General features: G+C 51.4%; 1 protein-coding gene across 1 annotated transcript in view; it reads left to right on the top strand.

The window, feature by feature from the left end:
- igf2r (insulin-like growth factor 2 receptor) overlaps positions 1 to 17,182 on the top strand; it is a 66,443-nt gene that overhangs the window by 3,743 nt on the left and 45,518 nt on the right. Inside the window, exons 3-13 of the mRNA XM_080527433.1 lie at positions 5,961 to 6,079; positions 7,515 to 7,613; positions 8,236 to 8,368; positions 9,090 to 9,207; positions 9,712 to 9,817; positions 11,288 to 11,447; positions 12,183 to 12,366; positions 12,957 to 13,060; positions 13,525 to 13,689; positions 15,606 to 15,752; positions 16,430 to 16,579. Coding sequence (XP_080383559.1) covers positions 5,961 to 6,079; positions 7,515 to 7,613; positions 8,236 to 8,368; positions 9,090 to 9,207; positions 9,712 to 9,817; positions 11,288 to 11,447; positions 12,183 to 12,366; positions 12,957 to 13,060; positions 13,525 to 13,689; positions 15,606 to 15,752; positions 16,430 to 16,579 — 1,485 coding nt within the window. The remainder of the gene's footprint in view (positions 1 to 5,960; positions 6,080 to 7,514; positions 7,614 to 8,235; positions 8,369 to 9,089; positions 9,208 to 9,711; positions 9,818 to 11,287; positions 11,448 to 12,182; positions 12,367 to 12,956; positions 13,061 to 13,524; positions 13,690 to 15,605; positions 15,753 to 16,429; positions 16,580 to 17,182) is intronic.

The following is a 17,182-nucleotide window of genomic DNA, read 5'->3' as shown; positions in this document are numbered from 1 at the left end:
GTAAACTGGCAGTGCATTCTACAATTTGGGTGCATAAAATGAGAATGCAGCCTCACCAAATCTCTTCTTTTGTACATGTGGTACACAGAGAAAACCAGCGTCAGAAGACCTGAGAGCTCTATTGGGCTGATATGCTAGCAAAGGTCTTTCAGATATTCTGGTACTGTGCCAGTGAGAGCTTTATAAACACGAACGATCTTGAAATCTATTCTGAACTTAACAGGAAACCACATTACACGTAAAATTCTCAGGCTTCGGTTCCTGACATTGCAGCACAAGACAATAAGGCAATAAGCATAATTCAATATATTTTTTAAAAGTGACAGTAGTACAGGACATAAGTGACAAAGAAACTATAGGCATAATACAAGACAGGGCTGGACTGGCCATCTGGCATACCCGGTGGGCCGCGGTAGTTTTGGTCCGTTTTTTTTTTTTTTGAATTAAATTATTTTTTTTTTTTTACCAGCCGGCCCGGCCGAAAGCTACCATCGAACGGCCCATAAATCGAAAGCTACCATTGAACGGCCCATAAATCAGGGACAGCGGCCCGTTGGCCAATTTTCGATACAGACACTGGGCTGGCCCAATCAACAGAGAGAAGGGGGGGGGGGTCAGGGGTCACGCACGCACGCAGCACCAGACCTCCGTCTCAGTTTCGCGGTAGTTTTGCAAAATAAATTTAGTTAGCCTGGATAGTTACTAGATAGATACTGAGAGAGATGGAGCGCAAAAGCACACTAAAACGGAAGGGAGGCTGGGAAAAACTTAGGGAGAAAAACAAGAAGAAACTCGAGGCAGATCCTGCCAAATGTGTAAACATTAGGGACATGTTTGCTGCACCCTCAAGTTTACCACAGCAGCAACAGCAACAGGTTAAAGAGGAGGCTAGCAGGGAGGAGCGGGAGCAGGGTACAGATACAGAGGATAAAGAGGATACAGAAGAAGCGGGGCCGAGTCAGCCTGTAACCGTTGACCCGGTAAGGAAAATATAGGTAGCTGTGTAGGGGTGTAACGGATCGCCCCCCACGGTTCGGCACGCATGTGTACCGCGGATCAATTGCAAAATGTAACCAAGTAATAATATTACTTAATATTAGTTAATATCCCTTGTAAATCACAATGTAGAGTTGCCATGAAAAGATAGACGCGACAGTTGCGTGCTTTGTTTTACTCTAAAGCGCAATGATAGGTTGATAATGGAAAAAAAAATCTAGAACAACAAGGCTGCGTTCGTAAATTCGCTCTGGAATCTGATCACTGAGTACACTGGTCTACTTGCACTGGTACCATTGCTTATTGTATGTAGTCGTCTTTGTAGTGGTTTGGGGGAATACTACAGTTTGTCATATGACTGTACAGCACAGTATATAAGACGAGTATATAAGGCAAGTATTTTTGTGCTGGTGGGTGTGGTCCGACCGATTGGGGTGGGCCTGTCTGGGCCAAAAATGCCAGGGCCTAATTTTTGTCCCAGTCCAGCCCTGATACAAGATAAAGGTGACAATAGTACAGGTAAGACAGGATACACTGGTGGCACTAGTGGCAAGGCACGTTTATTTGTATAGTACAGTTAATACAACAGGGGCAATTCAAAGTGCTTTACATACATTATAAAAAAATACAGCAAGAGGAGCATAGTAAGAAAATAAAAATTACAATGAATAAAAGCAAATGTAAGAAGTGAATACATAAGAGATAAACATTCAATAAGACAATAGTTTATGGATAAAAGACATTGATAGAAGTGTTGTCGTTACTAATCATAACTGCTGCAAAACATAGCTTAGATTTAAATATTTTTACGGTTTGGGCCCGTTTGATTTCTTCAGGGAGTTTGTTCCAGGAGCATACAACAGTGTGACTAAAAGCTGCTGCACCGTGTTTTGTTTTCACTCTTGAAATTATTAGCTGATTAGTGTCAGCTGACCTTAGCCGCCTTGCGGGAATGATGTGTTAACAGATAGTTCAGTAGTAAAGTGGCTGTGAGCTTAAGGTTTCCGTGGTCCGTATACATGGGGTGTGTTTGGGGATGATAGTCAAATGAAACGAGTAGGCCGGTGTTTAGGAACAGTCTCTGATTGGAGGGCAGGAGGACAGCGTCAGAGAACAGCTGGGTTGTTGTTTCAGGAGAGGTCAGCTGGGTTATCTCATAACAGGACGACAGCTTGTCCTGCGACCGTCAGTCGTGACCTCTGACCTGTCCCAGACCGGTGTTTGGTCTCCCTCGCCGCCCCGTGAGAAACACTCCGGTCATGTGACCTGGTGGTGGAAGCTGACAGGACGGAGATGTCGGGGGGGGGGGTCATCTTACATCATAGACGTGACATCATAGACGTGACCCTGTAGCTTGTCTGACATCATCCTCTTAAACACTGTTGAAATGGACCTTCACCCCAGCCTCTCTCTCTCTCTCTCTCTCTCTCTCTCTCTCTCTCTCTCTCTCTCTCTCTCTCTCTCTCTCTCTCTCTCTTTCTAGTTCTCTCTCCCTTCTCTAGTTCTCTCTCTATATGCAGTATATATCTGTCTCTGTCTGTCTCTCTCTCTCTCTCTCTCTCCCTCCTCTAGTTCTCTCTGTTGCCTGATAACCAGCCCCCAACCAGTGTGTTTATTTATTTGTTTTCAAGGGACATATAAAGAGGTCAAAGGTGAACCAGTGTCAGCTGACTGATCACATGATCCCGTGAGTGTCACGGATAAGCGTGGGACAGAACCAGAACCATTAAACAGGCAGCAGAACCAGTAGAACCCACTCCCACCCACACACATCCGCTCCTGAGCTCCTCAGCCTGCTAGCGTTGTACGCTAACGCTACGCTAATTGACCCTGCATAATATGTAGGAATCCCACTGCTGGTCGTGTCCATTGTTGAGTAATTGGTGTTACTGGGTCGTATGAATAGCGCTCTCTGTGTGTGTCTAACGCGCTGGGTAGCGTTGGTTTATGACACCGGAGACAGCTTAGAGATAGCAGGGTCGCTAGGCTAGGCTAGGCTAAGCTAGCACGGGGAACTGAAGGGAATGGAGACTTTGACGGTTTCCTGTACAGCCAGACGGTTTCCTGTACAGTGTTAGCGAACAACGACCCAGCGTTGTTCGTTAACACTGTACAGGAAACCGTCTGGCTGCCCTCCAGATGACATCAATGAAGAAGTCTAATAGGAAATGTCTGGGTCTTCAGTACTGGCCTGGTCACCTGACCTGTGTAACTGTGTGTGTGTGTGTGTGTGTGTGTGTTTTTGTGTGTCTGTGTACGTGTCTGTGTACGTGTGTGTGTGTGTGTGTGTGTGTGTGTGTGTGTGCTGCACCCTAAGCGTTATCAGCCTGCTCAGGAGGGTGTGTTTAGTGTGTCTGGAGTCTGACCCCTGGCAGGAACAATAACACACAGATACAATATCAGCCAAGATGGCCCCCGTGGGGAAACACTGCTGCTGAGGGAAAAACAGGTTAGAGGGAGCTCTCCTTTCCCCTCTTCTCTCCTCTCCCCCCCTCCTCTCTTACCCCCTCCTCTCCTCTCTCCTACCCCATCCTCTCCTCTCCCCCTCTCCTTTCTCCCTCCTCTCTTACCCCCTCCTCTCCTCTCTTGCCCCCTCCTCTCTTACCCCCTCATCTCCTATCCCATCCTCTCCTCTCCCCTCTCCCCATCTCTTACCCCCTCCTCTCCCCTCCTCTCCTCTCTTGCCCCCTCCTCTCTTACCCCCTCATCTCCTATCCCATCCTCTCCTCTCCCCTCTCCCCCTCTCTTACCCCCTCCTCTCCCCCTCTCCTCCTCTCCTCTCTTACCCCCTCCTCTCCTCTCCTAGAGAGATCTCTCCTTTCCCCTCTTCTCCTCTCCCGCTCTCCTCTCTTACCCCCTCCTCTCCTCTCTCCTCCTCCCCTCTCCTCTCCCCCTCTCCTCTCCTCTCTCCTCCTCTCTCCTCCTCTCTTCTCCTCTCCTCTCCTCTCCCCCTCTCCTCTCTTACCCCCTCCTCTCCTCCCCTCTTCTCCGACCGGGGGGGGGGGGGGGTTGTGGGGTTGAAACATGGATTAATCAACTGCTGCTCCTCCGGTGGGAAACGTCGACTTCTGAGTGAGCTGGGAGCCGGGCGGTTTCTCACCGCAGTCTACTGCTTCTGCTCATGAAGGGGTTAATGACTCACACTGCCAGGCTCACTTTGATTCATGTTCATACAGCCATGGGTTCATGTTCAACACAGCCATGGGGTCATACAGCCATGGGTTCATACAGCCATGGGTTCATGTTCATACAGCCATGGGGTCACACAGCCATGGGGTCATACAGCCATGGGTTCATACAGCCATGAGTTCAAGTTCATACAGCCATGGGTTCATACAGCCATGGGTTCATGTTTAACACTGTTTGTCTGTTGGGATAAGCGAAGCAGGACGAACACAGCCCAGAGTAACGGACCAGAGAGGCCAGCGTTCACATCTACACATTTCTCATCTGGAAACTGGAAACTGGCCAAAACTCATTATTTAGAATGTGTTGTTTCTCTCTCTCTCTCTCTCTCTCTCTCTCTCTCTCTCTCTCTCTCTCTCTCTCTCTCTCCTAGTTCTCTCTCCCTCTTCTCTCTCTCTCTCTCCTAGTTCTCTCTCTTTCATTTCTCTCTCTCTCCTCTAGTTCTCTCTCTCTCTCTCCCTCTCTCTCTCCCTCTCCCCCTCTCTCTGTCTCTCTCTCTCTCCTCTAGTTCTCTCTCTCTCCGTCTCTCTCTCTCTCTCTGTCTCTCTCCTCTAGTTCTCTCTCTCTCCTCTAGTTCTCTCTCTCTCCTCTAGTTCTCTGTCTCTCTCTCTCTCTCTAGTTCTCTCTCTCCTCTAATTCTCTCTGTTGTCCTGATAACCAGCCGTTTTATTTTTGTCTAAACTCATTCTTTAGAACGTGTTGTTGTTGTTGTTACGCCCCCTGGCGTTCTGGGAGCGTGCGCCTGAGTGTGTCCTGAGTGTGTCCTGAGTGTGTACTGAGTGTGTACTGAGTGTGTACTGAGTGTGTGTACTGAGTGTGTCCTGAGTGTGTCCTGAGTGTGTGTACTGAGTGTGTGTCCTGAGTCTGTCCTGAGTGTGTGTACTGAGTGTGTACTGAGTAGGGGTGTAACGGATCACCTAACTCACGGATCGGATCGTGTCACGGATTTTGAGTCACGGATCGGATCATTTTTCGGATCAACACAAAACATATATATTTTTTAATAAAAACAACATTTTCCTTGAATTCTGTAAAAACACCACTTTTAATGTGTGAAACAAAAAAACAACATTCAAGATGTCAAAACGGATATATATATCACATATATATATATATAACATCTATATATAACAACATATATATATATAACAACATATATATAACATCACTGCTGCAAAGTAACAGAGTACTTTTTTTGTGTGTTTACACAATCACCCAGGCTGCTTAGCGGGTGATATGACGTGATATAATTGGGACAGAGATGAGTGAATGAATGTTGTTGTCAACTCAGTACACATGCAGAGAGTGAGAATAAAGCGCACATGATTGTTTTTCTACCGGTTACATTTGAATGAATGAATGAATGGTCTTTATTGTCATTGCTACAGTACAGGTACCAAACAACGAAATTTAGGAGGGGTGGCTCCCCTGGTGTTAGGAAAGGAAAAAAGAAAAAAAAAAAGAAAAAAAAAAATTGCTATTGATCCGCGGTACACATGCGTTCCGAACCGTGGAGGGCGATCCGAACGGATCACGGATTATCCGTGATCCGTTACACCCCTAGTACTGAGTGTGTCCTGACTGTGTCCTGAGTGTGTCCTGAGCGTGCGTCTGAGTGTGTCCTGACTGTGTCCTGAGTGTGTCCTGGGTGTGTCCTGAGTGTGTGTCCTGAGTGTGTCCTCCTGAGTGTGTCCTGAGCGTGTGTCCTCCTGAGTGTGTCCTCCTGAGTGTGTCCTCCTGAGTGTGTCCTGAGTGTGTCCTCCTCCATGTCTCTGCAGGGGAGCTGGCCCAGAGGAAGGAGACGGAGGGGGTCCTGGACTTCCCCAGCGCCCAGACCTGCCCCGGGACCACCACCACCCTGCAGACCAGCATCAGCTTCCAGTGTGGCAAGACCATGGTGAGTCAGCAGGACTTTAACTAGTAGTAGACCATGGTGAGACTAGTCTTTAACTAGTAGTAGACCATGGAGAGACTAGTCTTTAACTAGTAGTGACCATGGTGAGACTAGTCAGCAGGTCTTTAACTAGTAGTGGCCATGGAGAGACTAGTCTTTAACTAGTAGTAGACCATGGAGAGACTAGTCTTTAACTAGTAGTGACCATGGTGAGACTAGTCAGCAGGTCTTTAACTAGTAGTGACCATGGTGAGACTAGTCAGCAGGACTTTAACTAGTAGTAGACCATGGTTCATCTTGACAGGAGCAGCTGTGTTGACGTCAGTTAGCGATGGAAACAGTCAGAGAACACTGAACATCTGTGACTTCCTGTCAGACCACGCTGACTTCCTGTCAGACCACCGCTATGGGTGTCAGCTTGCGAAAAGAAGAAACCACAGATGTTCTAGCTTACATTTACATTTTTGGCATTTAGCAGACGCCTTTATCCAAAGTGACTAAATGTGTCTCAAGTGAATCATCTATCCATCAGTCGTAGCAAGAACAAGTCGTCTATGCTTGGGCCGGGGGCCATTGGCAGTCACAATACTAGAAGGAAGATTTACGATTATAGAGATTAGATAGAGAAACTCTACAGGGGGGTAGAGGGGATGGAGAGGTTTCAGGAGGGACAGTTAAGATGTAGCCTGTAGAGATGAAGGTCTTCAGTCTACGGCAGAAGATCAGGTAGTGACTCCGCAGTCCTGACAGCGGTGGGAAGCTCCTCCCACCCACGGTGTAGCTCCGCCCCTGGTGCTGAGATGAAACTGTGTCGAGGGTGTTGACTTTTTCCCCCCCTCCCAACCCGACAGAGAACGATGAATGGCCACTTCTCTGTTATGTTGTGAAGCTAAACGTTTCAGCCTGAGGAGAAGTTCTCCTCTGGGCCTCTTAGTGTTTGAGACGACACACATCTGATCCCCGCGCTCTCCCCAACACACCAGGGAGCGATGCTATTGGTCAGCTAAAGTGCTGTCTCCAGAACAGTTGTGTTGTGAATCAACCTGATTATTATTGTGACAAGAAGAAGCATGCTTTTGGCCTAGTTGTCGTGTGTGTGTGTGTGTGTGTGTCTGTGGGTCTGTGTGGGTGTCTCTGTGTATGTGTGTGTGTGTGTGTGTGTGTGTGTGTGTGTGTGTGTCTCTGTGTATGTCTGTGTATGTCTGTGTATGTCTGTGCGTGTCTGTGTGTGTGTGTGTGTGTGTGTGTGTGTGTTTGTGTGTGTGTGTGTGTGTCTGTGTCTCTGTGTGTGTCTGTGTGTTTCTGTGTGTGTGTGAAGAATAATCATGTGTCTGGCCTAGTTGTTGTGTGTGTGTGTAGAATCATGTTTTTGTTTGGCCTAGTTGTCGCACTAATCCCTTGTATCCCCCCCTCCTCCCCTCCCCCCCTCCTCCCCCAGGGCACTCCAGAGTTTGTGACGGTGTCTCAGTGTGTCCACTACTTTGAGTGGAGGACGTACGCAGCCTGCAGACAGGACAGGTTCAGACCACACAAAGAGGTACGTCTGTCCTGGGGTCAGAATGACCCGGTGTGTTTATGTGTGTCTGTGTGTGGGTGTGTGTGTGGGTGGGTGTGTGTCACACCTCTAGGTGAGACCACACAAAGAGGTATGTCTCTGTCCTGGGGTCAGGATGACCCGGTGTATGTGTGGGTGTGTCTATGTATGTGTGTGTGTGTGTGTGTGTGTGTCACACCTCTCGGTGAGACCACACAAAGAGGTATGTCTCTGTCCTGGGGTCAGAATGACCCTGTGTGTGTGTGTGTGTGGGTGTGTGGGTGTGTGTGTGTGTCTGTGTGTGTGTGTGTGTGTCTGTCACACCTCTAGGTGTGTGTATGTATGTGTGAGTGAGTCAGTTTGTGAAACCACATTTACCTTCCTCCTCTCTGCTGTGCGTATGTGTGTGTGTGTGTGTGTGTGTGTGTGTGTGTGTGTGTGTGTGGGGGGGGGGGGGGGTAGGGGGGTTAGGTCTAGACACACAATGGAAAATGTCACATGACTTCTGCGAAACGCAGGAGGGAAAGAACAGAATAAAGGGGAGAGGATGAAAGGATGAAACACCCCCTCCCTACCCCCCCCACCCCCTCTTCCTGACTGTTTCCTCCCCCCCCCCCCCCCCCAGGTGCCCTGCTACGTGTTCGACTCGGACGGTAAGAAGCATGATCTGAACCCTCTGATCCGATTGGCTGACGGGTATCTGGTGGATGACGACGACGACCAGGTGGACTTCTACATCAACGTCTGCAGGAGCCTGAGTGAGTGTGTGTGTGTGTGTGTGTGTGTGTGTGTGAGTCTGTGTGTTCAGTAGACTTCTGTTTGAGTGAGGAATGGTATCTAAACACACTTCCATGCGTCACAGAGTCACATGTAAACTCTTGGCACATTTTTTTGGGCCGCTACTCACACGTTTAGCTGTGTTGCTCATTCCACGAATGCATGATCCTTACAAGTTGTACCTCGTTGTAAAGGTGACTAATCAACCTTTCCAACGATATAAAATACAATACCAATTGGTATTATTAAAGGGGAGGATTAATCAACCGAAATAACGTTTCCGAACCTTTTTTGAGGAGTTTATATAAAGAAGATATTCAAATTCTAAGGCTTCGGTCCCTCGACATGAGCCCGTCCTGCGATTTCTACCTCCACCAGCCTCCCCTGCTGTGACACACACACACACACACACACACACACACACACACACACACACACACACACCTCCCCTGCCTCTGGCTACTTCTACTCCAGTGTCACTGGGTCAAAGTTTGAGTCTGAGTTTACCTCAGAAGAGCCTCTTACCTGACTACTGTGCTCTCTTGACTTTGTCCTTCCTCCCTTCCTCCCCCCTCTATCTATCTATCTGTCTGTCTGTCTGTCTGTCCGTCCGTCCGTCCGTCCGTCTGTCTGTCACTACTGTGCTCTCTTGACTTTGTTCTCTTTTCTTCCCCCCTCCCTCCCTCCCCCCTCCTCCCCCAGACCGCCCAGGCAGTAACTGTGCGGAGGACTCTGCTGCCTGTCTGACCAGCAGCTCCAGTAAGGTCTCCTACAACATGGGTCTGCCCTCCCAACAGCTGGAGCTGCTCTCCAGCGACAGGTACCGCCGCGCTAACGCTAACCCCTCCATAGACACACACAGGCAATGCTAACGGCTAGCAGTAGCCATCCTCTCCATAGACACACACAGGAAACGCTAACCCCTCCATAGACACACACAGGCAATGCTAACGGCTAGCAGTAGCCATCCTCTCCATAGACACACACAGGCAACGCTAACGGCTAGCAGTAGCTATCCTCTCCATAGACACACACAGGCAATGCTAACCTCTCCATAGACACACACAGGCAATGTTAACCCCCAGAGAAGTGTTGACTGACAGATTTGCTGATTTCCCTCCCTCCCTCTCCCTCACTCTCCCTCTATCCCTCCCTCCCTCCCTCACTCTCCCTCTATCCCTCCCTCCCTCCCTCCTCCTCCCTCTCTCCTCCTCCCTCCCTCTATCCCTCTCTCCTCCTCCCTCCCTCTATCCCTCTCTCCTCCTGACTCCCTCTATCCCTCCCTCCCCCTCCCTCCCTCCCCCTCCCTCCCTCCCTCCCTCAGATTGAGGCTGCGTTACGAGGGGTTGTCTGACAGTGTTCCTGAGTTCTGCAGCGGCCACACCCCCGCTGTCACCATCACCTTCATCTGTCCGTCACGCAGGCAGGAGGTGAGCGATCTATCTATCTATCTATCTATCTATCTATCTATCTATCTATCTATCTATCTATCTATCTATCTATCTATCTTTCTGTCTTTCTGTCTGTCTGTCTGTCTGTCTGTCTGTCTGTCTATCTATCTATCGACAGGGTTCCCACAGGGTCTAAAGGGTTAAATATAAAATGTAATAAGCAGAATTGTAGGCCTTGAAAAGTCTTAAAAAGGTCTTAGATAAGATTCTTCACAATGTATGGGATTAGGAAGTTACTTTTATGTTGCGAAAACTTGCAATGACTTCTCTGTATCGTGTTTAAATGTGTTTGGGGAAACTGCAAAAGAAGTAGTACGGTAATAGACTATCAGCCACCCCCCCCCCCCCCCCCCCAACAATTAGTATGGAAATCAAATCAACATGGAACCAATAAATCCCTAACTTTGCAGCCCCCGGTGAGAACACCCAGCTAGCAACCGCGCCTAGCAACCAAGCTTGAGCTAGCGTCAGTCAGAGCCTGAGGTAAAAGAGACGTTCTGCTAGCAGCTAGCGTGTCGCGATCTTAAAATCTTTACTTCTGTATGGGGAAGTGTAAGTCTAACACCACGTGGTTGGAGGAAAGCACGTTTAGTGCTGGGTTCAAACTGGTGGAGGGGAACGATTTGCAAGAAAACAGTTAAACTAGGAACCTTCCTGGGTCAGTCAAAGAAACACAAGATCCGAGTGAAAAACCAACAACCTTCCCTCCCGCCCTCCCTCTCTCTCTGTCTCCCTCCTTCTCTCCCTCTCTCCCTCCCTCCTTCTCTCCCTCCCTCCCTCCCTCTCTCCCTCCCTCCCTCCCTCTCTCCCTCCCTCCCTCCCTCTCTCCCTCCCTCCCTCCTTCTCTCCCTCTCTCCCTCCCTCCTTCTCTCCCTCCCTCCCTCTTTCCCTCCCTCCTTCCCTCCCTCCTTCTCTCCCTCCCTCTCTCTCTGTCTCCCTCTCTCCCTCCCTCCTTCTCTCCCTCCCTCCCTCCCTCCCTCCCTCTCTCCCTCCCTCCTTCTCTCCCTCCCTCCCTCTTTCCCTCCCTCCCTCCCTCCCACCTTCCCTCCCTCCCTCTCTGCCTCCCTCCTTCTCTCTCTCCCTCCCTCCATGCCTCCCTCCCTCCTTCCCTCTCTCTCTCCCTCCCTCCCTCTTTCCCTCCCTCCTTCCCTCCCTCCCTCCCTCTCTCTCTGTCTCCCTCTCTCCCTCCCTCCTTCTCTCCCTCCCTCCCTCCCTCCCTCCCTCCCTCCCTCCTTCTCTCCCTCCCTCCCTCTTTCCCTCCCTCCCTCCCTCCCACCTTCCCTCCCTCCCTCTCTGCCTCCCTCCTTCTCTCTCTCCCTCCCTCCATGCCTCCCTCCCTCCTTCCCTCTCTCTCTCTCTCTCCCTCCCTCCCTCCCTCATTCCCTCTCTCCCTCCCTCCCTCCCTCCCTCCCTCCCTCCCTCTCTCCCTCCCTCCCTCTCTCCTCCCAGGGTAGCGAGCCTAAGATGACCGCTAAGACCAACTGCCGCTACGAGGTGGAGTGGGTGACGGAGTACGCCTGTCACCGTGACTACCTGGAGAGCCACACCTGCACGCTGACCAGCCAGCAGCACGACATCAACATCGACCTCACACACCTCACGCTCGGCGGTCAGTACACACACACACACACACACACACACACACACCTCACACTCAGCGGTCAGTACACACACACACACACACACACACACACACACACACCTCACACTCAGAGGTAATTTTGTGTGTATTTGAGACATGAATAAACGTGAGAGTCGGGTGTTAATAACGTCAGCCAGCTGTGTCGTCATGAGGAGAAGCTGCACTGGAAGCTCTCAGATATATTTAGTAAAATAACCGGAAGTGAAGATGTGAGTAACCATGTGACCCTTCTCCTTGTTCTCACAGGATCATCTTAGTCAGAGTCTAAGTTAGTTCCTCTAACCTGACGTCAACGCGTGACCTTCTATCAGGGCTGACATGAGACATGTTTGTCCAATTATGTTAAAATGTCTGTGTGTGTTTCTGTGTCTGTGTGTGCGTGTGTCTGTCTGTGTGTGTGTGTGTGTGTGTGTGTGTGTGTGTGTGTCTGTGTCTGTGTGTGTGTGTGTGTGTGTCTGTGTGTGTGTGTGCGCGTACGTGTGCATCTGTGTGTGTATCTGTGTGTGTATCTGTGCGCTTGCGTCTGTGTGTGTGTCTGTGTGTGTGTGTGCGCGTACGTGAATCTGTGTGTGTATCTGTGTGCGTGTGTCTGTATATCTGTGTGTGTCTGTGTGCGTCTATGTCTCTGTGTGTGTACGTGTGTGTCTGTGTGCGTGTGCGTCTGTGTGTGTGTATCTGTGTGTGTGTGTGTTGTGTGTGTAGCTGGAGACGACCCGTACTTCGCGGCAGCCCCGGGCGGCGGGGGCTACGTGTACTACCTGAACGTGTGCGGCGGGGACGTGGCCGGGGGGTGTGGCGACGCGGAGGGCTACGTGGCGTCCTGCCAGGTCAAAGACACCGGAGATGTCAAGAAGATCGCCGGGAGATACCAGAACCAGACACTCAGGTAGCTGTCTGTCTGTCTGTCTGTCTCTGTCTTTCTGTCTGTCTGTCTGTCTCTGTCTCTGTCTCTGTCTCTGTCTGTCTCTGTCTGTCTCTCGCGTTCTGTTTCTCTTTCTCTCTCTGTCTCTATCTCTGTCTCTGTCTGTCTGTCTGTCTGTCTCTGTCTGTCTCTCTCTCTGTGTCTCTCTGTGTCGGTCTCTCTCTTTCTGTCTCTCTGTCTGTCTCTCTGTCTCTGCCTCTCTGTCTGTCTCTCTGTCTCTGTCTGTCTCTCTCTTTCTCTCTGTCTGTCTCTCTCTCTCTCTGTGTCTCTCTGTCTGTCTCTGTCTCTGTCTCTGTCTCTCTCTGTCTCTCTATTTCTGTCTGTCTCTCTCTGTCTCTGTCTGTCTGTCTCTGTCTCTCTGTCTCTGTCTGTCTCTCTGTCTCTGTCTCTGTCTCTCTCTCTCTCTCTCTCTCTCTCTCTCTCTCTCTCTCTGTCTCTCTCTGTCTCTCTCTGTCTCTCTCTCTGTCTGACTGTCTCTCTCTCTCTGTCTCTCTCTCTCTGAGCCTCATCACTCACACACACACACACACACCCTAACACTCCGTCCTGTCTAGGTATTCAGACGGGGACCTGACCCTGATCTACCCAGACGGCAGCAGGTGCAGCTCCGGCTTCCAGAGGATGACCATCATCAACTTCTCCTGCAACAAGACCGCAGGTACCCTGACCTCTGACCTCTGACCCTGACCCTAACCCTAACCATGGACCTCTGACCTCTGACCCTGACCATGACCCTAACCATGAAACTAACCCTAACCCTAATCCTAACACTGACGCTAACCCTGACCCCTGACGCTGACCCCTAACCATGACCCTCACCATGAACTCTGACCCTAACCATGACCCTGATCCTAACCCTCACCCTGACCCTAACCCTGACCCTGACCCTAACCATGACCCTGACCCCTAACCCTGACCCCTAACCATGACCCTGATCCTAACCCCCACCCTCACCCTGACCCTAACCATGACCCTGACCCCTAACCCTGACCCCTGACCATGACGGTCTCCTTCAACAGTCGTTACAAACCAGCCGTTCCTCCCAAACCACCCGTCTCTGCGTCTACGCCACCTAGGCCTGTCACACTCATGTCAAAGTCTTGACCTTTTGCCCCCCACCAGGCAGGGACGGGCGGGGCTCCCCTGTGTTCGCCGGGGAGACAGACTGCACCTACTACTTTGATTGGCCGACGGCGTACGCCTGCGTGAAGGAGAAGGAGGACCTGCTCTGCCGCGTGACCGACCAGAAGAAACACTACGACCTTTCACCCCTGACACGCTACCCAGGTAGGACTACGACCTTTCACCTCTGACACACGCTACCCAGGTAGGACTACGACCTTTCACCTCTGACCCGCTACCCAGGTAGGACTACAACCTTTCACCCCTGACATACGCTACCCAGGTAGGACTACGACCTTTCACCTCTGACCTGCTACCCAGGTAGGACTGCGACCTTTCACCTCTGACCTGTTACCCAGGTAGGACTACGACCTTTCACCCCTGACATACGCTACCCAGGTAGGACTACGACCTTTCACCCCTGACCTGCTACCCAGGTAGGACTACGACCTTTCACCCCTGACATACGCTACCCAGGTAGGACTACGACCTTTCACCCCTGACCTGCTACCCAGGTAGGACTACGACCTTTCACCCCTGACACGCTACCCAGGTAGGACTACGACCTTTCACCTCTGACCTGTTACCCAGGTAGGACTACGACCTTTCACCCCTGACCTGCTACCCAGGTAGGACTACGACCTTTCACCCCTGACATACGCTACCCAGGTAGGACTACGACCTTTCACCCCTGACCTGCTACCCAGGTAGGACTACGACCTTTCACCCCTGACATACGCTACCCAGGTAGGACTACGACCTTTCACCCCTGACACGCTACCCAGGTAGGACTACGACCTTTCACCTCTGACCTGCTACCCAGGTAGGACTACGACCTTTCACCTCTGACCTGCTACCCAGGTAGGACTGCGACCTTTCACCTCTGACCCGCTACCCAGGTAGGACTACGACCTTTCACCTCTGCCAAACACTACCCAGGTAGGACTACGACCTTTCACCCCTGACATACGCTACCCAGGTAGGACTGCGACCTTTCACCCCTGACCTGCTACCCAGGTAGGACTACAACCTTTCACCCCTGACCTGCTACCCAGGTAGGACTACGACCTTTCACCTCTGACCTGCTACCCAGGTAGGACTGCGACCTTTCACCTCTGACCCGCTACCCAGGTAGGACTACGACCTTTCACCTCTGCCATACGCTACCCAGGTAGGACTACGACCTTTCACCTCTGACCTGTTACCCAGGTAGGACTACGACCTTTCACCCCTGACATACGCTACCCAGGTAGAACTACGACCTTTCACCTCTGACCTGTTACCCAGGTAGGACTGCGACCTTTCACCTCTGACCTGTTACCCAGGTAGGACTGCGACCTTTCACCTCTGACCCGCTACCCAGGTAGGACTACGACCTTTCACCTCTGACCTGCTACCCAGGTAGGACTACGACCTTTCACCTCTGACCCGCTACCCAGGTAGGACTGCGACCTTTCACCTCTGACCCGCTACCCAGGTAGGACTACGACCTTTCACCTCTGACCTGCTACCCAGGTAGGACTACGACCTTTCACCTCTGACCTGCTACCCAGGTAGGACTACGACCTTTCACCTCTGACCTGCTACCCAGGTAGGACTGCGACCTTTCACCTCTGACCTGCTACCCAGGTAGGACTGCGACCTTTCACCTCTGACCTGCTACCCAGGTAGGACTACGACCTTTCACATCTGACCTGTTACCCAGGTAGGACTACGACCTTTCACCTCTGACCTGCTACCCAGGTAGGACTTCGACCTTTCACCTCTGACACGCTACCCAGGTAGGACTGCGACCTTTCACCTCTGACATGTTACCCAGGTAGGACTACGACCTTTCACATCTGACCTGTTACCCAGGTAGGACTACGACCTTTCACCTCTGACCTGCTACCCAGGTAGGACTTCGACCTTTCACCTCTGACACGCTACCCAGGTAGGACTTCGACCTTTCACCTCTGACACGCTACCCAATTAGGACTACGACCTTTCACCTCTAAAAGGTGACTAACCTTCTAACATCCATCTATGAACTCATGAATCTCTCCCTCTATCCCCCCTCCCCCCCCTCCCTCCCCCTCCAGAGTCCGAGGGGGTGCAGGACTGGGAGGTGGTGGATGCTAACGCCCCAGAGACGGACCCGTGGCGCTTCTACGTCAACGTGTGTCACAAGGTCCTCCAGCAGGGGGCGACTAGCGCCTGTCCCGACCACTCCGCCATCTGCACCGTTGGTACGCCTGACTGGGCCGTCACTCACACACTGGACGCAAGGGGGAGGGAGGGAGGGAGGGAGGGATGGATGAGTGAAGGAAGGATGGATGAAGGGAGGGATGGATGGATGGATGATTGGATGGATGGATGAGTGAAGGAAGGGTGGATTTTTATTTATTATTAATGTATGTTCATGGTCATCTCCAGACAGAGATGTTCTAGAAGAGGTTCCCCAGACACAGATTATGGACTTACTTACTGTCTAGAACTTGTTTAGGATTTATTTGACGGCAGTTTTGTGGACCTAAATGAAGCCTGCTCCTAGAGTGGTACACAGAGAACCTCTGTAGATCTTAGTCTAGGTCTTAATCTGAGTTTTAATCTGGGTCTGGGGAAACTAGAACCTTTTGTAACTGGTAGACCCTCTTCTAAAGAACGTGTTCATCCTCTGTTCACTCCTCCTCCTCTCCTCCTCCCCATCTCTCCTCCTGTCCTCCTCCTCCTCCTCTCCTCCTCCTGTCCTCCTCCTCTCCTGTCCTCCTCCTCCTCTCCTCCTCCTCTCTTCTCCTCCTCCTCCTCTCCTCCTCCTGTCCTCCTCCTCTCCTCCTCCTCCTCCTCCTCCTCTTCTCCTCCTCCTCTTCTCCTCCTCCTGTCCTCCTATATCCTCCTCTCCTCCTCCTCTCCTCCCCCCCCCCAGACAAGGCAGGCAAGGCGGTGAGCCTGGGCAGGTTCCTGTCCTCCCCCAGGAGGAGCGAGGGAGGAGACCTGCGGCTGGTCTACACGGACGGAGACGCCTGCAGGAAGAACACCAACATCAAGACCATCATGATCTTCAAATGCAAGCCAGGTGAGAGGGAGGGAGGGTGGAGGGTGGGGAGGAGGAGGGAGGGAGGGAGGGGGGGTGGAGGGAGATGGAGAGATGAATGAATGGAGGGAGGGAGGGTGGAAGGATGGATGAATGGATGGAGAGAGGGAGAGGGAGATGGAGAGAGAGAGGGATATGGAAGGAGGGATGGAGGGAGGGATGAGTGTTGAGAGCTTTGTATTCTGGTTAAAGAGTGAGGAGGAGGGAGGGAGTAGGGGAAGAGGGATGGATTGAGCGAGGGAGGGAGGGTGGGTGGATGGATCGGGAGGGAGATGGAGATATGGAGGGATGGAAGGATGAGTGTTGAGGGCTTTGTATTCTGGTTAAAGAGTGAGGAGGAGGGAGGGAAGGGGGGTGGAGGGAGGGAGGGAGGGAGGGAGGGGGGGGAAGATGGATGAATTGAGAGAGGGAGGGATGGGGAGAGAGATGGAGAGAGAGAGGGAGATGGAGATATGGAGGGAGGGATGGAGGGAGGGAGGAATGAGTGTTGAGGGCTTTGTATTCTGGTTAAAGAGCGAGTGAGAGAGTGATGTTTGAACAGCTGTTATAGCGCCCCCTGTCTGTCAACTCTCACATTGACGTCTT

This window comes from Nansenia antarctica (genome assembly GCF_963989245.1).
Source record: "Nansenia antarctica genome assembly, chromosome: 3".
Lineage (NCBI taxonomy): Eukaryota > Metazoa > Chordata > Actinopteri > Argentiniformes > Microstomatidae > Nansenia > Nansenia antarctica.
The sequence above is the reverse complement of the archived record's forward strand: the minus strand, read 5'-3'. Positions and strand labels throughout refer to the sequence as shown.